The sequence below is a fragment of the Oncorhynchus tshawytscha genome, linkage group LG28 (genome assembly GCF_018296145.1).
Source record: "Oncorhynchus tshawytscha isolate Ot180627B linkage group LG28, Otsh_v2.0, whole genome shotgun sequence".
Lineage (NCBI taxonomy): Eukaryota > Metazoa > Chordata > Actinopteri > Salmoniformes > Salmonidae > Oncorhynchus > Oncorhynchus tshawytscha.
In genome coordinates this window covers 11162090-11186534 of record NC_056456.1, presented here as the reverse complement: position 1 = coordinate 11186534, position 24445 = coordinate 11162090, and the positions used below count along the sequence as shown (strand labels likewise).

The 24445-nt window shown below is 44.5% G+C and overlaps 1 protein-coding gene across 2 annotated transcripts in view; it reads left to right on the top strand.

The window, feature by feature from the left end:
• The window catches only part of LOC112226696, a 128506-nt gene that overhangs the window by 56724 nt on the left and 47337 nt on the right, over positions 1–24445 (top strand). For both annotated transcript variants that reach the window (XM_024391184.2, XM_024391185.2), the window contains exons 3-5: positions 8894–9188; positions 10737–10856; positions 21269–21436. In XM_024391184.2, the coding sequence (XP_024246952.1) occupies positions 8894–9188; positions 10737–10856; positions 21269–21436 (583 nt within the window). The remainder of the gene's footprint in view (positions 1–8893; positions 9189–10736; positions 10857–21268; positions 21437–24445) is intronic.

The following is a 24445-nucleotide window of genomic DNA, read 5'->3' as shown; positions in this document are numbered from 1 at the left end:
ATTTCGACGGCAAACCCACCACCGTGGCCAAAGAGCTCTATTTTCATGTCATCTGACCAAAGCACCAGTTTCAAATCCAAGTGCCAATGCAGTTTAGCAAACTCCAGGTGGTTACATTTGTTGGATGACGTGGAAACAGAGCTCTTTGGCCACGCACGCCAGTGGTGGGTTTGGCGTCGAAAACTAGATAGTGCCTCTTAAACAAAATCTCTTTCTATGAGCAATTGTATTAGGATAAAATAATATCATTTCCCATTTTTTTTCAAGCATTCAATAATGCTCAGTATTTGAATCTTCTTCTTTTTTTACACTGTCATTTTTTGCCCATCTTTATCAAGGGAGTCAATCATTTCAGACCCCACATATATAACTCATGCCCCAAACATTGATTGTTGTAACATTAAACATGGTTAACGCCACAGTACCTTGAGGACAGAAAGTCTGTACACAGCACAGCGCTGGATGTCTATGTGCATCTGGTGGAGCCAGCATCTCAACCATGTGATAATGATGGATTTCATTGACGTTGTCATCACATGTTCCATAATGGGGTTTTTAAGATTCTAACAGTGCCAAGGGGGAAACAGAGTACTGACAGAATGCAGAGTGGATAGGCGTGTAGCAAAGGTTTGTGTTTGCCTCGGTAGTGCTCGAGTGAACTCTAACACTGCTCTCCTCTCTCTGTGGGAGCCTCACTAAGCTGAAATGGCATTTCAAAAGTATTTATTTGCTGAGCCCAGTGCATATTCTATCTCCGCTGCCTGAGCTGTCGTTCACCTGCAGGACTCAAAACCCTCTAGCTGTCTGGATGGGCGTCATTGTTAAACCAGGGGCGAAATAGGAGATGGTCTGGTTAGATTTGATCAGTATTTATATGATCCCTGTCCCCCAAAACAACCTACCTAGATCATAATACTCTCCATGCACACGCAACACTCTGAACTGATCTGTCTGTAAAAAAAAATATTATCTTAAAAGGGATCTTCATGAACACACTCTGAATCTTTATCTAATTGGATTTGTATAACATTTCTGCATTTCCATAAGATGAGAACCAATCGGGATTGAGAGAGGCGGTTTTAAGTGCGTTATATGTCGACGGCGGTAGTAGTGTTTCATATGTCTTGTGAGGGCAGGGGGTAGTAGTCTTTGTTGTGTTGGCGGTGGTATTTGGTGGCTGTCGCGGGGGGTTTCGCAGGGCTGTGTGGTTCTCTGGAACTCAGTGTTTCACAGCTCTTTGTTCATTGGCTCCTTGGCCGTGAGCGGGGGACCATCTCCTCCTTTTCCCTTAAATGGAGACCAACATGTTGGTTTAACTCAGCAGCCGCTGTGCACTCAGACGCACGCCTGCACTCGCACGCACGCACACAAATAGGTCACAAATGCCCCTACAAAGTCACGAAACACAATTATACGCATGTACAAGGAGCTCATTATGCGCAAAGTGCGAGGAAAAGAAAGAGAGAAAGCAGGGGAGTTAAAGAGAAGAGGAGCTCGTAGGGGGGCAACAGTTACAGCACGCACCTGCTGGCAAGAAGCTCATCAATAATAATCCTAAAATGTCTCATTCCAAACTGCTTTGTGTTTTCTTTACGTTTCCTCTCTCCCTGGGAATGTCATTTAGCCTCGGGGCTGAAGCACAGCAGGGGCGAGAGAGCAATTAGAGACAGAGGAGGAAGATGGAGGGAGGGAGAGAGAGCGAGAGAGATAAAGGAGGCAGGAAGGGAGCGAGAGAAGGAAAGAGAGGTGGGGGGGGGATCAAGGGCCGGTGGAATGGGACTGGGGCGAAGACAGATTTGGAGACCAGAAAGGGTCGAATGGAGGGATGGAGAGAGGGGAAAGGAGGGATGGAGAGAGGGGAATGGAGGGATGGAAAGGAGGGATGGAGACAGGGGAAAGGAGGGATGGAGAGAGGGGAAAGGAGGGATGGAGAGAGGGGAATAGAGGGATGGAGAGAAGGAAGCAGAGAGGATAATGCAGAGAGGGGAAAATGAGGGAAGAAAGTGTGTAAAGGTTAATGGCGTACAACTAACAGAGCGGAAGAGCACGTGAGGATAAAAGAAAGGAGCGGGGGCACGTTCTAGAGTTGACCCTCACAGTCTATCAACCCTACTCAGCCAGACAGAGAGGGTGGAGACCAGAGGAGACCAGAGGAGAGACGCTGTAAAGGAGGAAAAGTAAGGAAAGAGGAAGAGGCAGCGTGCATGGTGAGAATAAAGGAAGGAGGCAGGGGAGAGGGAGTGGAGCAAACGAGAGAGAGAGAGAGAGAGAGAGAGAGTGTGTGGTTTAATATTAAAAAACCCCGTGGAGAGCAAATTCAAACAACTTCTGTGCTGAGTGGGAGCGGAGAGAGAGAAAGGGAGAGAGCGTGAGAGAGAGAAAGGGAGAGAGCGTGAGAGAGAGAAAGGGAGAGAGCGTGAGAGAGAGAGAGGGGAGCGTGAGAGAGAGAGAGGGGAGCGTGAGAGAGAGAAAGGGAGAGAGCGTGAGGAGAAACTGTGGAGTCTATTAAAGGTGAAATACAAAAGCCTGCCTTTCCTTTGTTCTGCTCTCCTTTCTCTTTTTATAGCTTGTGTTTAATCTCAGAATAATGTCCAGCAAATTTGCAAAGTGAGTGTATGAATTTAAAGCATTACCATAGCTAAGTCTCTAATGTTGAGAAGGGAGTATTTTACCAGGAGAAACTCACAATGATACCCGTCATGGTGTAACACCATTCTACCTCAAGATAACCCACTGATTACATACATTTCAACCGGGACCAGAATGTCGTACCATTAACATGTACAGTATGAAATATACATAAAGCACATTTATCGAATATAACGTACAGTAAGATATGTATGGAGGTGAAATAGTGACTTAAGTACACAAGCATGTGATATGGTTTGTTAAACAGGTGCGCCATGTTATTATACAGTTGAACCCACATGAGGGTTAATTGTGCTATTATGGAACTAACAGCATATTCAGGTTAAACTCAGCGATTTGATCAAATTAAACCCACCGCGTGGGTAAAGCCGTGATTATATGAAGTGAAGGCCCTAGCTGGGGTGAACTCCTGATTATGCATGGCCCGGTGTGAGTGCAGCTCGTGACCTTGAGCTAATATTTATTCACTGGCCTCTGAGCTGAGAGTGAGACTGCATGGCCATCCGCTCCACTTCCCCCAGTGCCCCTGAAGGAGGCCAGTGAGTTGGGTCGGGTCGGAGGGGAGGGATAGGGCACTGTGCCCATCTCTCTACGTGCACGCACGCACGCACGCACGCACGCACGCACGCACACACACACACACACACACACACACACACACACAAGCATGGGTGCATAACCAACATACAGATCCACACGCTCATTTGCTGTACATGCAATGCAAAAATACACAAATGCACCAATGCACACAATGCACACAATGCACACAATGCACACAAACAGATTCATGCAAAATGATTGGGAAAACATTCAAACATTCAAACAGTGCTTCAAGACCCATTTTTTTCTATTCCCCTCTGCTCTCTCTAAAATCCCATTGGCAAGGAGTAGTCCTCTTGGCAGTGGCACGCGGTGGCATATATGTGGGCGATTTGCCCTTTAAATGTACAGACGTGAATTACAGTAGGCCTCCGGTGGCCTTTTCCCACGTTGCCACTTGCCCTCCTGCTAAAAATATGATGTGGAGTATACATCATCAGAATGGGCATTGGGCGATACAAAACGATCTGCACTGAGCACCACACGGTTCTCTCTCATATATCAGCTGATTATGATAATCAAAAGCAGGATTTGCGTAGTCTAGAGCTAAAAGCTAAAATCAGTTTTGTTGTGAATAAACTATCATGATGGCAGGGAATAATAACAGTATGTATAAAGAGGCTTGTGGTGATAAGGTCTGGTAATAATACTGATGAATAATAAATGTTGGCCAAAGTGGGGGTGGGGGGGGCATGTTGCTGCAAAACCACTAACACAGGACTGAATTAGATCACAACAGACCAGGACAAACTGTCCACAACACAACCACATTATATAAAGACTCCAATACAGGCCAAACACAAGGCTGGAATCAATCTTGCTCACAAGGCACACGATTGACCCCATACCTGCTGTTCTGTTGACACTTAGAGAGAAAGATCAGAAAGAAACCAGACCCCAAAAAATGACAGAAGCCAAGTGTAAATCCGGTGAGGGGAGTTTCCTTGGTATTTTTACTGAACCCAAATCTATGGTGTGATTGTATGAGGCCGTACGGGGAGGGGACGGGGGGGGTTGTGGCTAAGTAACAGACCAGAGCTCTACCCCTCTGGGCCAGCTGGTTATCTGGAGTATCCAGCTGGGATAAAGCGTCCGATGATGATCAGACTCTCTCTCACAGCATCTCGTCTGATAGTGTTGACTTTAATTATGTGTCACTGGGTAGATTAGGCCTCTTCTCTCTTGGCCCCTGTCATGGCTCCAGAGCCCTGGCCCGCACTCAGCTGTTTCCTCAGGCTGCAGGTGCTGGGGGGAGGGGGTAGAAAGGGTGGAAGGGGGGTGGGGAAGGCTGTGGTTGAGCCATATACGTGGCTGAGCCGTGGCTCACAGTCCCGGCCCTGGGGCCTGCCAGCTGGAGGGTGATCTGGGGTGAAGACCCGTCTGACCCTCTGTCATTAGACAAGTGTCTTTAAGATTAGTTCTTTGGCCAGCCAGGCCACGCAACACACTGGAGCAGGAGCACTGTGTTTCATTTCTGGCATAGTTACACTTTGATGTGTCCTGCAAGGGTAAGAAAGACACACTTAGAGGCTGTCTAAAACATGGCTCCGAGCACATTCTGTATTTAGCCACAAGGCTAGTTTATAAAGTTGGCTCTGAAGTGAAGTTGCTGGCCACATCCCAAATTGATACCGTGCCCTTCTCCCCTATGCCCTTGTTGACTCCCCCCCCCCCCGAGGACACGAAAGGAGTGGGTTGGTATGAACGGCACGGAAACAGCCCTAGACGTCTAGACACTTGGTATACATCGATCATGGGACCCTGGCTCTTTGAAGTCATGATGTGTACAGTGGTAGTCCACCAAACAGTGCACGAGGAGACCATTCTCCACAATGTAGTTGAAGATCTAGGCATATCCTCCCTCACGCTGTCTCCAAAGCCTTTGATTCTTCTCCCTGGTGTGATGGGGATGGAACCTCCCACTACAGTTGTCCCTGTGTGGTGGAATGATGCCTCGAGTCCCCCGTGCCACTGGAGGCTATTGCTCTTTTCCTTGAGTCAACACCAATTTCCCATAACCATGCTTTCTCCTTACACCCCCCCCAGAATGTGTGCTGAGGAAAACATATTCATTAGCCTAATGCGCAGATGCAAAGTGGATTTTCTTACTTCTTGTGTTTTTATGATTTATTGTGAGGCAGAAATGTGATATTGAGTATACGGCTATAAGTTATTTAAGTGATTTAGAGGTTGACACGGAGTGCTTTTTCTGTGGTATATGATGTATGGTTATTGCAAAAATGTGAAATTGAGTATATGAGTATAAGCATATTACCTTATCATAATATAAGTAATTTAAGTGATTTAGGGGTCTGGGAGCCAAGGTTTGCATACACAGTAGCAGGCGCCTCAGTCAGTACTGCCACTGCTGAAGTCCGAGTCTGATTACTCTGGCAGGTGATACTGTGGTGAGTTTGGTGATTTCTCTGATGTGGTCCGTGGATGACTGGTTTTTTTCATTTTTTCAATGGATTTGATGAAGCAGCTGGCTGTTTTGGGCTCTTACAGTGGAAGTCAAGGGGCGTTATTGGTCGTGGTGAATGTCAATAGGTACGTGTACTACATGATAGCGTAGTTGTTGTTGTACTGTAATGTTAGATGAGATCATTCATCTATGCTGTTATTGGTTGAATGAAAGGTATGCGAGTTAACGGGAGTCCATATAAAGCTAATGGTTAATGTTATGAAGACAGGTTAGATGGTGTTATGGAGGGCCCTGTGTTGTACCATATAATGCTGTGTGTTGAACAGTGGCCGACAGGTTAGATGGTGTTATGGAGGGCCCAGTGTTGTACCAAATAATGCTGTGTGTTGAACAGTGGCTGACAGGTTAGATGGTGTTATGGAGGGCCCAGTGTTGTACCAAATAATACTGTGTGTTGAACAGTGGCGGACAGGTTAGATGGTGTTATGGAGGGCCCTGTGTTGTACCAAATAATGCTGTGTGTTGAACAGTGGCCGACAGGTTAGATGGTGTTATGGAGGGCCCAGTGTTGTACCAAATAATGGTGTGTGTTGAACAGTGGCCGACAGGTTAGATGGTGTTATGGAGGGCCCAGTGTTGTACCAAATAATGGTGTGTGTTGAACAGTGGCCGACAGGTTAGATGGTGTTATGGAGGGCCCAGTGTTGTACCAAATAATGGTGTGTGTTGAACAGTGGCCGACAGGTTAGATGGTGTTATGGAGGGCCCAGTGTTGTACCATATAATGCTGTGTGTTGAACAGTGGCCGACAGGTTAGATGGTGTTATGGAGGGCCCTGTGTTGTACCAAATAATGCTGTGTGTTGAACAGTGGCCGACAGGTTAGATGGTGTTATGGAGGGCCCTGTGTTGTACCAAATAATGCTGTGTGTTGAACAGTGGCCGACAGGTTAGATGGTGTTATGGAGGGCCCTGTGTTGTACCAAATAATGCTGTGTGTTGAACAGTGGCCGACAGGTTAGATGGTGTTATGGAGGGCCCAGTGTTGTACCAAATAATGGTGTGTGTTGAACAGTGGCCGACAGGTTAGATGGTGTTATGGAGGGCCCTGTGTTGTACCAAATAATGCTGTGTGTTGAACAGTGGCTGACAGGTTAGATGGTGTTATGGAGGGCCCAGTGTTGTACCATATAATGCTGTGTGTTGAACAGTGGCGGACAGGTTAGATGGTGTTATGGAGGGCCCAGTGTTGTACCATATAATGCTGTGTGTTGAACAGTGGCGGACAGGTTAGATGGTGTTATGGAGGGCCCTGTGTTGTACCAAATAATGCTGTGTGTTGAACAGTGGCCGACAGGTTAGATGGTGTTATGGAGGGCCCAGTGTTGTACCAAATAATGGTGTGTGTTGAACAGTGGCCGACAGGTTAGATGGTGTTATGGAGGGCCCTGTGTTGTACCATATACAGTGCTGTGTGTTGATCAGTGACGGCCAGGTTAGAGGGCACATCTTGAGAGGACTCTTCTCCTCACCTCCCGGGCCAGAGATTGGCCGGCCTTTTGTCATCACAGACACCACTCACTGTGGTAATGATGGCAGGAGCTTCATTAAGGGCCTCGTTAAGTCCCCTCGTTAAGCCACGTCGTTAAGGCCGTTAACGACCCCTTCGTTAAGATCCCTGAATGTGTTTAGTTTTGTGAGTGTGAAACCTTCACTTCTGGTGGTCTTGACCAGTTGAGTGTGCCGCACAGGAGGCTGGTGGCATCTTAATTGGGGAGGACGGGCTCGTGCTATTGGCTGGAGCAGAACGGATGGAACGGTATCAAATACATCAAACACATGGTTTCCACGCCATTCCATATGCTCCCGTTCCAGCCATTATTATGAGCCGTCCTCCCCTCAGCAGCCTCCACTGGTGTGCAGACCAGGCGGGCCAACCCAAAACATCCAGGATGAAGATAGAAGTCCTCCAAGTTAAGATTCCCCAAATAACTAATACCGGATGTACTGCAAGGGCAGTATCCGTGACAACCTTAAAGGACCCCAAGGCCAGCTGCCATGTGGTGACTCAGGTCTATTTGCGGGTCTCAATCCGGCACCCTTCCCACGAAATCGCTTCACTGCCTGCCAATTTATTTGTAGACATTGTAATTTACATAGAATTAATTAGTAATTCCTGGAATAGAGTGGTAATAGTACTAAGAGTGTTACCCTCTGTTGTGGAAGGAGGAATGGTCAAATATATGGAAACATAATGCATATAGAATTGTTCAGCTCAACTTTGCAGACAGTGGAAACTTAGAAAAAGGTTATATTTGGTTTACAGGCGCAAACAGTCTTGTCAACATCCATGTGAATTGTTTACCTCCTGGGAGGTCATACATCTATACAATTGTTCTCCTTGAAATGGGATTCTGTAAAACCTAATGAATATTTAGAATCAGAGTATCCATTTTCATTTCGTTTAGCAAATGTGCTTAGCTGTTGCCGCGCAACGATGCTTCCAAGCGCTCCCCACTCGCACTTTTCTCACAATGTCACACTTTTTTGGAGTAGGGGCTAATTTTGCACTCTTTTATCAGGGTTCCTATTCCGTCCACGTTTGAGCGGTAATGAGAATGAATGCTGATGTGTGGAGTGCATCCCCTGAGCAGGGCCAGGCAAACCGTTGAGGGGGAGATGGAGGGCCTATTCTGCTATTACCCCGCTCCGCTTGAGAGAGCCCCAGCCACCAACCAGCCAGGGCTGATCCAATAAACCAGCAGCAGTCAGGAACAATACAGCATGTACCCCCTGCCACACCTGGTCCTCCTCAATAGTTGGGGAATAATTGATTAGGCCTCAACTTAATATCTGCTAAAATCCTACTTTCATTCATTGTTGCAACGGTATAGAACTGTATTTCACAGTTTGATGAGCTTTCAGAGACAACTGTTTGTGAGAATAGCAGGCCTAGCTGAGCTGGTGCATCATTATGGATATTGAGATTATGATTATCCTAGTTCATGGCCATTGCCCCATGGATGGATCGGAATAGATGAGAGGGTGTTTGTTTGGATGTGTTCCAGTGTTCTCGTCCTCAGACAAACTCATGTCCTCAAGCACTGTGTATAATCCCCTTTATTTCTCTTGGATGCGTTCTCCTTTATTTTCTAGCTTGTGTTAACCCCTCTTGCTCTCTCTACATCATTCTCTCTCTCCTTCTACCTCTCTTTCTCAGCTGCACACTGACATGGACCGAGGTGATGGACGCACCAAGTACGTGCTGAGGGGCGAGGGGGCGGGGGCGGTGTTTGTGATTGACGAGAAGACCGGCAACATCCATGTCACCAAGCCTCTGGACCGCGAGGAAAAGGACGAGTACCGCCTCATCGCCACAGCAACCGACCGGCAGACCGACCGGGCCCTGGAGCCCTCGTCCACATTCATCATCAGAGTGCAGGACATCAACGACAACCCACCTCTGTTTGAGGAAGGGCCCTACAGTGCCATGGTGCCTGAGATGGCCAACATAGGTACTGCATGGGGAGCCGTTGTCTTTTTTAATTTGCTTCCTTTAATAATAATTTGAAAATGTTGATGTGTGCTTGCTTTTCAAAGCTTGGTCCCAGATTGAGTTGTTCAGTCAATCATGGCTTCAATATTTACCCGGGATTCAATATTTACCAAGTTGTTTTTCAAAATGCACGGTGGGTTGCTGCGAGACTAGCACATAGTGGCGCCGTGAGAGTCTTATCAAAGAGCTGTTACATAAAACTGGTAATATCTTCCACCGTCAATGCCACAGTGGTGATGGAATTGGATAATGATAGTAGTCACACTGACACCACGTCAGCCTGCTGAAGAGATTGGTTGAGATATCTTTCATCATCTCCTTTCACTATGAATCGAGATTGAGTTTGCCTCCCCTAATTGCTCCAAACACATTGTGTCATATGAATTTCAGCCCTAAGCCTAGTTTTAAGTGGATACAAGGATTTGATTTCTACCACTACTTTAGCATTACAGTATTTCACATGGAAATAATCCACTATGGTATTCACACAGTAGCCGTTCACTGGTAATACATCTCAGTCTGAATGCATCATCACTCCAAATTGTGACTGTGTTTTAGCAGGCTGCATATCAATAGGTTTCTCTCTCTCTTGTGCTTGTTCCGTCAAACTCACCAGTCAAACTTGTTTGATCGGTCTATCTGATCATTCTTGTACTGCTGCGTGCATCAAAACAATTGCTCCTCTCGCCCTTCCTTTCTCTCTCCATCTTCCATTTGCCTTCCCTATGCCTGTTAACTACCTGTGCTAGATCAGTAGTCAGACCCAGTTTCTCCCTCGCCTACCTGTCTCCCTCACCTACCTCCCTCACTCACCTCCCTTTCTCTCCTTCCCTCACTCACTCTCTCTCTCTCTCTCTCTCTCTCTCTCTCTCTCTCTCTCCCGGTGACACTGTCAGGGCTTTGATGTCAGAAAACAGCAACAGCTGCTCCCATAAATCCCCTCTACCCTCAGAGCTTGTCAGCCCAGTGTCCCATGGGAAACGTAGTTCTTCTCTCCAAACTGTACATATCTTTTTTTGCTACAATTTAAATTTCTCACATGAAGCTGACGGTCTTTGATTTATTTGGTGGGGAAAAAAGTCCATATCTGTCAGGAAAGGCAGGGATTCAGGACATGAGGGAGCCAGTGGGGAGACAAGAGGGGCAACCGACAGACAGGGAGATTGAGAGAGGGAGCAAAAGGGAATTGGAGACGGAGATGAAGAGAAATGAAGTGAGACAGACATAATCGAGAGAGAAAGAAGGTGAGCAGCAGGGGAGAAAGAAAGTGAATAAAGTATTTGTCACGCTGCTGCCGAAAGAGAGTGAGGGGGGTAAGAGAGAGAGAGAGAGAGAGAGAGAGAGGGAGGGAGATGGAGAAAGAGAGAGGTAGGAGTCAGTCAGTCAGTCAGTGTTTGGCTCTCTGGTTGTTGTGCTGTGCTAATGTACCGCTGTGTCTGGTCAGTGTGTGAGTGTGTGTGTGTTATGTTGTTTTAACGCTCCTCTGCTTTCTCCCCTCCTCCCTCAGGTACTTCTATAATCCAGGTGACAGCGACAGATGCTGACGACCCAACCTATGGGAACAGTGCCAGACTGGTGTACACACTGGTGCAGGGACAGCAGTTCTTCTCTGTGGACCCACAGACAGGTGACTGCCTCTCGCTCTCCACTTGCACACTTGTGCACGCGCTCCCAACCACCTTCCTCCCTCTTCAAACCTCTTTGCAGTGTGTATCCCCACAGCGCCTTCTTTCTCTCTTTTCCCAATCCCTTTCTCTCCCTCCTTCGATCCCCCCTTCTCAGTCCCTCACACTCTCTGCCATGCATACCGATCCCTCTGCATCTACCCCCACCCCCTGCATTCCCTCCTCTCACCTCCCTCTCCATCACCCCCTCCTCTCACTTCCCTCCCATTCGCCCCCATCTCTGTTCCCCTATACCTTCTCCCTGTGTGTCGCCCTCCTGCTCCTTCTCAGCTAATCCAGTTCAAGCTGGCAGGAATGTATTCAGACTGCCAGAGTCTCTGGGCATCCAGCAAACTGCAGCAACCGCCTTCAATTATACTTTCTGAAGGAGGAAAAACAGAAAGACGTGTATTCAAAGGAGATGTCAGGAAAGGTTTGTGAACTATTAAAGGCGGTGATTAAAAAAGGCTCCGAGGACCTGTCTCCTCACTAAAATCTACTGTGTGTTCTGGGGGGGCTTTGGTGTCAACCCAGGGTCCCTGAAGCAGATGGGAAAGTCTTCTATTGAGTCCTCTTCCGCCTCCCTACGTGATTGACAGCCTGCAAGCTCGTAAACGCTAAGGGCGTTTTCGCGTACGAGATTCGGTACCCTGGTTCGGTTTCCTGGAGCGTTTGTGAGAATTCTACAGAAAGCGTTTTGCTTTCACAAGACTTGAATATAACCGTTTCAAGGGGGCCAAGATCAAGATGCATGCTCTACACGACGTTAGCAAGGTAGCTTGTTTACAATGGGCAAAAAAAAATTTCCATGAGACTCGAGCTGCCACATCACAACACCTGGTACTCTGGTCCTGGTCCTTGGACCCACTACTCACACAGGTCCCGTTGCTGTTATTGAATTCTAATGCATTTTCATTCATTGTGTTGACCGAAAGGGACTGATATCCTGAGTGAAGAGGGTTCTGCTGGTGGGTTTTTACATGGTAATTGGTGATATTAGCCTAATTCTGCCCAGTGTGTAAACTACAACTCTCATCCATTAGGGATGAATGGAAATGTACAGAATGGGTGGAGGAAAATGGGGGAGGGTCATGCTTATGGCTGTGTCGGTAATTGGGTTATCCGTGACATTGGCGGTTATGGATGAAGACCGTCATGGAAATAAAATAGAGCCAAAACTGTTAAAATGTTTTTTATTTAAATATAAAGTTTTAGCAACTTTTTAAAATATACATATACAGTTGAAGTCAGAAGTTTACATACACTTAGGTTGGAGTCATTAAAACTCGTTTTTCAACCACTTCACAAATTTCTTGTTAGCCAACTATAGTTTTGGCAAGTCAGTTAGGACATCTACTTTGTGCATGACACAATTCATTTTTCCAGCAATTGTTTACAGACAGATTATTTCACTTATAATTCACTGTATCACAATTCCAGTGGTTCAGAAGTTTACATACACTAAGATGACTGTGCCTTTAAACAGCTTGGAAAATTCCAGAAAATTATGTCATAGCTTTAGAAGCTTCTGACAGACCAATTGATATCATTTGAGTCAATTGGAGATGTACTTGTGGATTTTTTTCAAGGCCTACCTTCAAACTCAGTGCCTCTTTGCTTGACATCATGTGAAAATCAAAAGAAATCAGCCAAGACCTCAGAAAAAAAATTGCAGACCTCCACAAGTCTGGTTCTTCCTTGGATAGAAATGTCCAAATGCCTGAAGGTACCACGTTCATCTGTACAAACTGTAGTACGGAAGTATAAACACCATGGGACCACGCAGCCGCCATACCGCTCTGGTAGGAGACGCGCTCTGTCTCCTAGAGATGAACGTACTTTGGTGCGAAAAGTGCAGATCAATCCCAGAACAAGAGCAAAGGACCTTGTGAAGATGCTGGAGGAAACAGGTACAAAAGTATCTATATCGACAGTAAAAGAGTCCTATATCGACATATATGCGCTCAGCATGGAAGAAGCCACTGCTCCAAAACAGCCATAAAAAAGCCAGACTACGGTTTGCAACTGCACATGGAGAAATGTCCTCTAGACTGATGAAAATAGAACTGTTTGGCCATAATGACAATTGTTATGTTTGGAGGAAAAAGGGGAAGGCTTGCAAGCTGAAGAACACCATCCCAACCGTGAAGCACGGGGGTGGCAGCATCATGTTGTGGGGGTGCTTTGCTGCAGGAGGGACTGGTGCACTTCACAAAATAGATGGCTTCATGAGGATGGAAAATTATGTGCATATGTTGAAGCAGCATCTCAAGACATCAGTCAGGAAGTTAAAGCTTGGTCACAAATGGGTCTTCCAAATGGACAATGACCCCAAGCATACTTCCAAAGTTGAGGCAAAAAGGTGAGACCTGAGATGAGTCTCAATGAGAGCTGATTGAGTCAGGGCTCTACCAGAGTGGCATGAGCTGATCACGAGCACTCACGTGAGAGGGACCTGCGTTCCATCATTTCTACAGACAAAGGAATTCTCCGGTTGGAACATTATTGAAGATTTATGATAAAGACATACTAAAGATTGATTCTATACTTTGTTTGACATGTTTCTACGATCTGTAATATGACTTTTCGTCTGAACTTTCACCTGGACTTGCCTGTGCCTCGTAAGTTTGGATTGTGTACTAAACTCGCAAACAAAAAGGATTTGGTATTTGGACATAAATGGACTTTATCGAACAAATCAAACATTTATTGTAGACCTGGGATTCCTGGGAGTGTATTCTGATGAAGGTCATCAAATGTAAGTGAACATTTCTAAAGTTATTTCTGACTTCTGTTGACTCCACAACATGGCGGATATCTGGATGGCTTGTTTTGTTGTCTGAGCGCTGTACTCAGATTATTGCATGGTGTGCTTTTTCGGTAAAGCTTTTTTGAAATCTGACACAGCGGTTGCATTAAGGAGAAGCTTATCTAAAACATAACACTTGTATTTTCATCAACATTTATGATGAGTATTTGTGTATATTGATGTGGCTCTCTGCAAAATCACCGGATGTTTTGGAAGCAAAACATTACTGAACGTAATGTGCCAATGTAAACTGAGATTTTTGGATATAAATATGAACTTTATCGAACAAAACATACATGTATTGTGTAACATGAAGTCCTATGGGTGTTATCTGATGAAGATCATCAAAGGTTAGTGATGAATTCTATCTCTATTTCTGCTTTTTGTGACTCCTTCTTTGGCTGGAAAAATGGATGTGTTTTTCTGTGACTAGATGCAGACCTAACATAATCATTTAGTGTGCTTTCGTTGTAAAGCCTTTTTGAAATCGGACACTGTGGTGGGATTAACAACACGTTTATCTTTAAAATGGTGTAAAATACTTGTATGTTTGAGGAATTGTTATTATGAGATTTCTGTTGTTTTGAATTTGGCGCCCTGCACTTTCACTGCCCGTTAGCGGGATCTAAGCCATAAGAATTAAGGACAACAAAGTCAAGGTATTGGAGTGGCCATCACAAAGCCCCGACTTCAATCCTATAGAAAATCTGTGAGCAGAACTGAAAAAGCGTGTGCGAGCAAGGAGGCCTACAAACCTGACTCAGTTACACCACCTATGTCAGCAGGAATAGACCCAAATTCACCCAACTTATTGTGGGAAGCTTGTGGAAGGCCACCCGAAACGTTTGACCCAAGTTAAACAATTTAAAGGCAATCCTACCAAATACTAATTGAGTGTATGTAAACTTATGACCCACTGGGAATGTGATGAAAGAAAGAAATGCTGAAATAAATCATTATCTCTACGATTATTCTGACGTTTCACATTCTTAATATAAAGTGGTGATTCTAACTGACCTAAGACGGGGACTTTTTACTAGGATTAAATGTCAGGAATTGTGAAAAACTGAGTTTAAATATATTTGGCTAAGGTGTATGTAAACTTCCCACTTCAACTGTACTTGACCCATAGCGGGAGTGTTAACTATTGATTACATGGTATTGTTTTGCTAACTTCAAATCACATTTTATTGGTCGCATACACATATTTAGCAGATGTTATTACGGCTGTAGCGAAATGCTTGTGTTCCTTTCTACATTGTAGAGTAATAGTGAAGACGTCAGAATTACAAAATAAAGCTTATGGACTCATGTATTTACCAAAAAAGTGTAAAACAAATCAAAATACATTTTATATTTTATATTCTTTAAAGTAGCCACCCTATGCCTTGATGACAGCTTTGCGCACTCTTGGCATTCTCTCAACCAGCTTCCTGAGGAATGCTTTTCCGACAGTCTTGAAGGAGTTCCCGCATTTGCTGAGCACTTGTTGGCTGCTTTTCCTTCATTCTGCTGTCCAACTCATCCCAAACCATCTCAATTGGGTTGAGGTCGGTTGAATGTGGAGGCCAGGTCATCTGATGTAGCATTCCATCATTCTCCTTCTTGGTCAAATAGCCCTTACACAGCCTGGAGGTGTGTTTTGGGTCATTGTCCTGTTGAAAAACAAATGATAGTCCGACTAAGCGCAAATCAGATGGGATGGTGTATCGCTGCAGAATGCTGTGGTAGCCATGCTGGTTAAGTGTGTCTTGAATTCTAAATATATCACTGACAGTGTCACCAGCAAAGCATCCCCACACCATCACACCTCCTACTCTATGCTTCACGGTGGGAACCACACATGCAGAGATCATCTGTTCACCTACTCTGCGTCTCACAAAGACACGGCGGTTAGAACCAAAAATCTCAAATTTGGACTCCAGATTTCCACCGGTCTCCTTTTTATTCGTGTCCTTTAGTAATGGTTTCTTTGCAGCCGTTTGACCATGAAGTCCACTGAACAGTTGATGTTGAGATGTGTCTGAAGCATTTATTTGGGCTGCAATCTCAAGTAAAGTTAACTCAAGTGAATGTATCCTTCTTTTCCTGTGGCGGTCCTCATGAGAGCCAGTTTCATCAGAGCACTTGATGGTTTTTGCGACTGCACTTGAAGAAAATGTCAAAGTTCTTGATATTCACCGGATTGACTGACCTTCATGTCTTATAGTAATGATGGACTGTCGTTTCTCTTAGCTTCTTTGAGCTGTTCTTGCCATAATATGGACTTGGTCTTTTACCAAATAGAGCTTTCTTCTGTATACCACCCCTACCTTGTCACAACGCAACTGATTGGCTCATTAAGAAGGAAAACAATTCCACAAATTAACTTTTTACAAGGCACACCTGTTAATTGAAATGCATTCCAGGTGACTACCACATGAAGCTGGTTGAGAGAATGCCAAGAGTGTGCAAAGCTGTCATCAAGGCAAAGCGTGGCTACTTTGAAGAATCTCAATTTGTTTAACACTTTTTTGGTTACTACATGATTCCATATGTGTTATTTCATAGTTTTGATGTCTTTACTATTATTCTACAATGTAGAAAATAGTAAAAATATAGAAAAACCCCTGAATGAGTAGGTGTGTCCAAACTTTTGAAGGGCACTGTATATACAGTATATGTGATGGGATGTATAGACAATTTGGACAGTATATGGATTGAATATTTAGTGTATCTGAAGAATAGTATATGTATAGCAATAGTTAAATAGGATAGGCCTTGACTAGAATACAGTATATACATGTGAAGTGGGTAAAACAGTATGTAAACATTATTTAAAGTGACCAGTGTTCCATGACTATGTACGTAGCCAGCAGCCTCTAATGTGCATGGTAAAGTAACAGATTGGTAGCCGTCTACTGACAGTGACTGAAGTTCATAGCAGGGTATGGGTGGGAGCTGGCTTTTGGTGAGTATTTAACAGTCTGATGGCCTTGAGATAGAAGCTGTTTTTCAGCTTCTCGGTCCCATCTTTGATGCACCTGTACTGACCTCGCCTTCTGGATGGTAGCGGGGTGAACAGGCCGTGGCTCGGGTGACTGAGGTCCTTGATTATCTTATTGGCCTTCCTGTGACACCCTCTGCTGTAGATGTCCTGGAGGGCAGGCGGTGTGCCCCCGGTGATGTGTCGGGCAGATCATGCACCACCCTCTGGAGAGCCCCGCGGTTGCGGACGGTGCAGTTGCTGTACCAGGCGGTGATGCTGTAAATGGTGCATCTGTAAAAGTTTGGGTTTCCTTCGCCCCAATCTAAGTTCCTGAGCGTTCTGGAGCAGGTTTTCATGAATGATCTATCTGTACTTTTCTCTATTCATCTTTTCCTCGATCCTGACTAGTCTCCCATCAGACCAGAGAATCTTGTTTCTCATGGTCTGAGAGTCTAAGTCCAAGCGGGCTGTCATGTGCCTTTTACTGAGGATTGGCTTCCGTCTGGCCGCTCTACCATAAAGGCCTGATTGGTGGAGTGCTGCAGAGATGATTGTCCTTCTGGAAGGTTCTCCCATCGCCACAGAGGGAGCTCTTTCAGAGTGCTCTATCAGAGTGACCATCGGGTTAGTAGTCACCTCCCTGACCAAGGCCCTTCTCCCCTGATTGCTCAGTTTAGCTGGGCGGCCAGCTCTAGGGAGAGTATTGGTGGTTCCAAACCTCTTCCATTTAAGAATGATGGAGGCCACTGTGTTCCTGGGGACCTTCAATGCTGCAGACATTTTTTTGGTACCCTTCCACAGATCTGTGCCTCGACACAATCTTCTACGGAGCTCTACGCACAATTCCTTCGACTTCATGGCTTGGTTTTTGCTCTGACATGCACTGTCAACTGTGGGACCTTATATAGACAGGTGTGTGCCTTTTTAAATCATGCCCAATCAATTGAATTTCCCATAGGTGGCCTCCAATCAAGTTGTAGAAACATCTCAAGGATGATAAATTGTAAATAAACAGGATGCACCTGAGCTCAATTTAAAGTTTCATAGCAAAGGGTCTGAATACTTATGTAAATAAGTTATTTCTGTTCTTTGTTTTTTTTAAACATTTGCAAACATTTCTAAAAACCTGTTTTCATTTTGTCTTTATGGGGTATTGTGTGTAGATTGATGAGGAAACTGTTTTATTTAATCCATTATAGAATAAGGCTGTAACGTAACAAAATGTGGAAAAGGGAAGGGGTCTGAATACTTTCCAAGGGGTCTGAATACCCCCCCCCCCCCTATTTCTAAGATAGCTGCTGGGATGGTGTAAATAAAACTAGTCTGCATTACACACTGCAATGGAACCCTGAGCACCATCCTGCTCTTGCTGATCAAAACGTGTGTACTGCCTAACTAATGGCTGTGATGTGTAGGCCTGTGGTGGCAGTTCAGGAGGAGAGTCAAAGGCTTCTTCCGGAAATGATTTTTGATTAGGCCTATTCTCGCGCGCGGACAAGTCTATAGCCTGTGTTTTCGAAGGAGAGCAGGAAGATGAGGAGGACCGGAGGTCAACTTTGATAACATGTTACTGTAATTGGTTTTTATTGAAAACAACATGTTTCTTGCCCGTGATGTATTTAGCAGAGTTATTGACCTCACAATAAGTCAGATTTGAGTAACTTACATTGTGGTTGCTTGAAGCAGCGGCCACGGCACAATCAATTGAAAATGAACGTCTCATGGTGCTAAAGGTAAGCAAATTCGAGTAGGCATAATTCATTTCAACAGTCTTAATTGTAGTTAGACTTCACTAACAACAAGAGAACTTTGTGTTGGAGCCTATTTCTTCCTTTTTTAAGAAACAATAGGTAGGCCTACCTGTTTGACAGACAAAATTAGGCTTTAGGCTGCTATATCCATAGATTTGTCGGTCAATTCCTCCACCATGCACTCTTTAAATAGCCTACCTACAAGTCAGTGAAGGGTTTTTAAGTTAAAAACAAAACTCAAATTGAGAGGGTATGCCATAGGCCAGGGTTCCCCAACTAGCGGGCCGCACATTTAAAAATGACAAAATGAGCATACATATTTCTGAGCATACATATTATTATTCTTTATTGAACACAAAATACTGTAAAAACACCAGCAAATCAGCTCCGCGTTATTTTAATTGAGGAAATCTGTTCCAAAGTATTCCCACGCATAATAGAGAGATACAGCGCCTTCAGAAAATATTCACATCCCTTGACTTGTCACTGGCCTACCCCATAAATGTCAAATTGGAATGAGGTTTTTCAATTTATTTTGACAAATGAATTATAAATGAAAATCTGAAATGTCTTGAGTCAGTAAGTATTAAATCCCTTTGAGTAAAAATTAGCATGGACTCACCCTGTGTGCAATAATAGTGTTTAACACTATTTAACATACAATTATATGTAAGGTCCCTCAGTCAAGTAGTGAATTTCAAACACAGATTCAACCACAAAGACCAGGAAGGTTTTCCAATGCTTCACCAAGAAGGACACCTATTGATAGATAAATATAAACAAAACAGACATTGGATATCCCTTTGAGGATGGTAAAGTTATTAATTACACTTTTGTTGGTGTATCAACACACCCAGTCACTGCAAAGATATAGGCATCCTTCCTAACTCAGTTGCCGGAGAGGAAGGAAACTGCTCAGGGATTTCACCATGAGGCCAATGGTGACTATAAAACAGTTAGTTTATGATAGGAGAAAACTGAGGATGGATAAACAACATTGTAGGTACTTCACAATACTATAGACAATACTGAGAAGAAGGACGCCTGTACAGAATAGAAATATTCCAAAACATGCATCCTGTTTGCAAAAAGGCACTAAAGTAATACTGAAAAAAAGTGTGGCAAAGCAAATTTACTTTTTGTCCTGAATGCAAAGTGTTGTGTTTGGGCCAAATCTAAAACAACACATTACTGAGTACCACACTCAATATTTTCAAGCAAAGGGGTGGCTGCATCATGTTATGGGTATGCTTGTAACCGTTAAGGACTTTTCATGATACAAAAGAAACAGATGGGAGCTAAGCAAAGGCCCAAACCCTAGAGGAAAACCTGGTTCAGTCTGCTTTCCACCAGACACTGGGAGAGGAATTCACCTTTTAGCAGTATAATAACCAAAAACACAAGGCCATATCTACACTGGAGCTGCTTCCCAAGAAGACAGTGAATGTTCCTGAGCTTGAAGAATTTTGAAAATAATAAATATTGCATAATCCAGGTGTGGAAATCTCTTATATATTTACCCAGAAAGACTCACAGCTATAATCGCTGCCAAAGGTGCTTCTACATTGTATTGACTCAGTGGTGTGACTACTTATGTAAATGAGATTTCTGTATTTCATTTTTATTAAATATGCTAAAATGTCTAAAAGATTGTTTTCACTTTGTCATTATGGGGTATTCTGTGTATTCTGTGGGTGAGACATCTTTTTTTTTTTTTTACTATTTTGAATTAAGACTGTAACAAAATGTGGAAGAGGTCAAAGGGTACAAATAATTTCTGAAGGCACTGTATATGTGATTGTGTACAAATGTAAGCAAGGTTTGAAATTATTATCATTTTGTCAAATATTATACATGTTTGGGCTTCTTGTGATCAATTTCCAGTTTACAAATGATTATGTTTTCGGCCCCCTGACTATCCGCTCAATTATTTTGGGGGGGGGGATGATCCCTGCCGTAGGCCTGCCCCCCTTTTTATTAAATAGAATGGCAAAAGGCACAAGCCTACCCCTTTGTCAGCTTAAGATTTTGAAGAAAACATTTATAAATGGTCTGCGATTCTTTATGCTAATAACAAGCTTTAAAATACCCAGGACAGACAGTTGATGCATACTATACGGGGGGGGTAATCATTGTTTCGTTTATTTGACATTCAGAGGCTGAGTTACATCCTCTACAACCAAAGAGAAAAAAATGAAAGACTTTGCTTGGGAAGTAGTCTAATTCTGTCGCTCTGATTTGATTAAGCTATTCAATTTCTGTACAATAGAAGATGTTTAAACCCAGACAGCTTTTAGGGAAACACTTGTGACCTCTCGTTGGGTTAAGCCACTTAAGAAGAGTAGCCAGCAGTTAAAGCTTACATTTGTCTGCGTCGGTCGGCCTACTCACAATGTATCATGCTCAGATTCCTAATGACGTCTCAGATTTTATTATTTGCCAACAGGAACAGTTTCGTTGCAAACAAGACACACTGATTTGGCGTTGGAGATAAATGATAAGATGGAAATCTAGGCCTATCTCTCTGTCCGTTCATAGCCTTTAATTTCGGTAACTCACACACCCCAGAGCCACATCACATTTGCTCAGATGGTGTCTTGTTAATTCCCTACATACTGCATACAGTACCTCAGCAAAGGCTCATATTTGTCACTGGCTTTAGAAGAGTATCCATATTTCAAGGTGATTTAGCTACCTTGGCTCCTGGTTCGGCTGCGTTGGTGAGCGGTGCACAGCTAGAGGCAGCCGCTGTTCAACCAATCGTGTGAAGCAGAATCAGGTCATTCTGCATAGTGGAAATGATTGATCTTGAACTCTTTTTGTCTTTGGCGTGTGTGTTTTTCCCAGGTATACTGCGCACAGCGGTGCCTGATATGGACAGGGAAACCCAGGACCGGTACCTGGTTGTTCTGCAGGCCAAGGACATGGGGGGCCATCTGGGAGGTCTCTCAGGGACCACCACTGTCACCGTGAGGCTGAGTGATGTCAACGACAACCCCCCTCGCTTCACACAGAGTAAGTGGCACACACAAACATATCACATGCACACATGCTCACTTACTCCGGAACATGCACAAATACACACACTAACACACACACACACACGCGCGGGTGCGTGCGCGCACACATGCACACAACCACACACACCTGTCCCTCCCACACACACTTTAACAGGTATACTTCACGCATCGATCGCTCTGAGCTAGAAAGACAATTTTTCCAACCTGGGGGCAGTTCTGGTGACCCCAGTAAGATTGCGGCTGTGGGCAGGGTTCTGGGAGGGGGAGAAAAGGGGAACCCAGGGATAAATGCTGCCTTTTAACCAGCCTTATTCCTCCAGCCTGTCCAGTGCTTTTAGTGCCCCTGTTGCTGCAGTGTGTGACAGGAGAGGGTTAGAATGCCATCAAAGCCTGCCTCCCAGCAGCTCTGCTCCATTACATACCAGGAATTAAAAGACATCCGCAATCCAGCTCCTTTCTCCCAAATTCAGTGCTGCTTACTGAATTTCACATGGCGTTTAGCGACGGAGGGTTAAATTAGAGGGATTGAGCCAGGTGTTTGTGAATATTATTATAGTCCCTAACAAGTTGTAAAGGGATGGTTTGCGGGTCGCAACACTAAATGCTTCTCTAATGTCACAAGACTTTTGAAAGCATCCTGGGTTTTGCCTCCGATCCCACCATTCATGACTTTCTTCAAGGAGCCAAGCAGCACTGTACCGTATGACAGTTTTGAAAGCTGTCAAGGGTATGTCTTTAACGCAGGAACCTGACCCTCCTGTAGAGCTTGTGAGCCCAGCAACATGTGGGAATCCACCTTGTGACGCACACCTCTACAATGTTCTAGGAACCAATACGCGGGTTTCTTCTTAGCCAGGGTGGAACATTGATTCATAGCTCAGTGGCAGTTGGCTATTAGGGTGTTACACATGCGGACACAGGTGCTCCGCGTCCACTCTGTAGTTTTATTCACGTTTAAAAGCCTTGGCTGCCAATGGGGAGGGGAGACACAGCCTGTGCCAAGGTGATGGATGGATAGGTAGATTGTCTGACGGATGACTACATAGGTAGTAGGCCTGATAAGATCAGTGTCTTTTTTTTAATGTGACCACGAGATTAGAGACAGCAAAACAGAGAGGGATTTCATCATAAATATCGCTGTATTTATTTCCCCTAAAGGGCTGCCAGTTACTGAGAAAATGAGACTGGGGGAAGAGTTAGAGAGATGGTGGGATGGGGAAAGAGAGAGAAATTAGAGACAGAGGGAGAGAGAGAGAAAGGGAGAATGTGAAAGGAAGAAGGAGAGAGAAGAAAGAGGGGGGTACAGAAAGACAAATAAATAGAGAATATTGTCATTGACAAACACCATTTTTCTACTTCATATTCATAATTTCCAGCACCACCCCAACATTAATATATGTGAAAATGGGGGGAATGTTGTTGACCTTTCCTTTCTTAAAACTACTGTGATAATTTCCGAATGTAAAAAGCTTTTGCTGCAATTTCAGGTGAAAACTCAATAAAACAAGTTTCAAATATCTTGAAAATGTCCAGCTGTCCAGCTATTTAAAAATATTGCTCTGCTATTAGTATTTTTACTGTATGACTTTTGGGCTCAAGGAAACAATTCTGTTTACATTGCCCTGCTTACTTCGGGGCAACTATCGGGCAAGAGTCGTGCGTGACCTCCGGAGGTAGCATTCCAGACTTGAGAAATAGGCAAGTTTACATTGTAATGTCTCTCGAGAATCGATACCGCTCGAGAATCTTGAAATTCTCCTTAATTCTCGATAAGGAGAATAGACCCACAGAGGGGGAGAAAGAGAAAAAGAGAGGCCTCCCAAGGGAAAGAAAGAGATAAAGACCAGCGTGTGGGACTGGATTATTAAAAGGAATGAGGGAACAGGCAGAACAGAAAGAGGGAGGAGGTGAAAGAAAGATTGGAACAGGACACACAAAGACTGCCAGAAGGAGAGAAATACCCACAGTGTGAAATCTATGAAAAAGGGAGTGAAAGAATGGAGTGGAGGGAGGTGGGATGGTAATCATGGTAGTTGTCCTCTGAAGAAATGAGTGAGAGAAAAAGAAGAGGAGAAATAACAAAGAAGCATGAGTGGGTGATGTGATGAAGTCGCAGGGGAGTGAGACTGGCAATGCATAACAGCTTAACCCTGTGTGTGTGTGTGTGTGTGTGTGTTAACCTTTATTTAAGCACGGCGTCAGAAAATCATTCTGTATCTAGTGTGACCACCATTTGCCTCATGCAGCGCGACACATCTCCTTTGCATAGCGTTGATAAGGCTGTTGATTGTGACCTGTGGAATGTTGTCCCACTCCTCTTCAATGGCTTTGCGAAGTCACTGGATTTTGGCCGGGAACTTGAACACGCTGTTGTACACGTCGATCCAGAACATGCTCAGTGGATGACATGTCTGCTGAGTATGAAGGCCATGGAAGAACTGGGACATTTTCAGCTTCCAGGAATTGTGTACAGGTCCTTGCGACATGTGGCCGTGCATTATCATGTTGAAACATGAGGTAATGGGGGCAGATGAATGGAACGACAATGGACCTCAGGATCTCGTCACGGTATCTCTGTGCATTCAAAATGACATCGATAAAATGCAATGGTGTTCGTTGTCCGTAGTTTATGCCTGCCCATACCATATCCCCACCGCCACCTTGGGGCACTCTGTTCCCAATGTTGACATCATCAAACTGCTCGCCCCCATGACGCTATACACGTGGTCTTCGGTTGTGAGGCCGGTTGGACGTAGTGCCATATTCTCTAAAACGATGTTGGAGGTGTCTTATGGTAGAGAAATTAGCATAAAATTCTCTGATAACAGCTCTGGTGGACATTCCTGCAGTCAGCAATCCAATTGCACGCCCCCTCAAAACATGAGACATCTGTGGCATTGTGTTATGGTGACAAAACTGCACATTTTACAGTGGCCTTTTATTGTTCCCAGCACAAGGTGCACCTGTGTAATGATCATTCTGTTTAATCAGCTTCCTGATATGC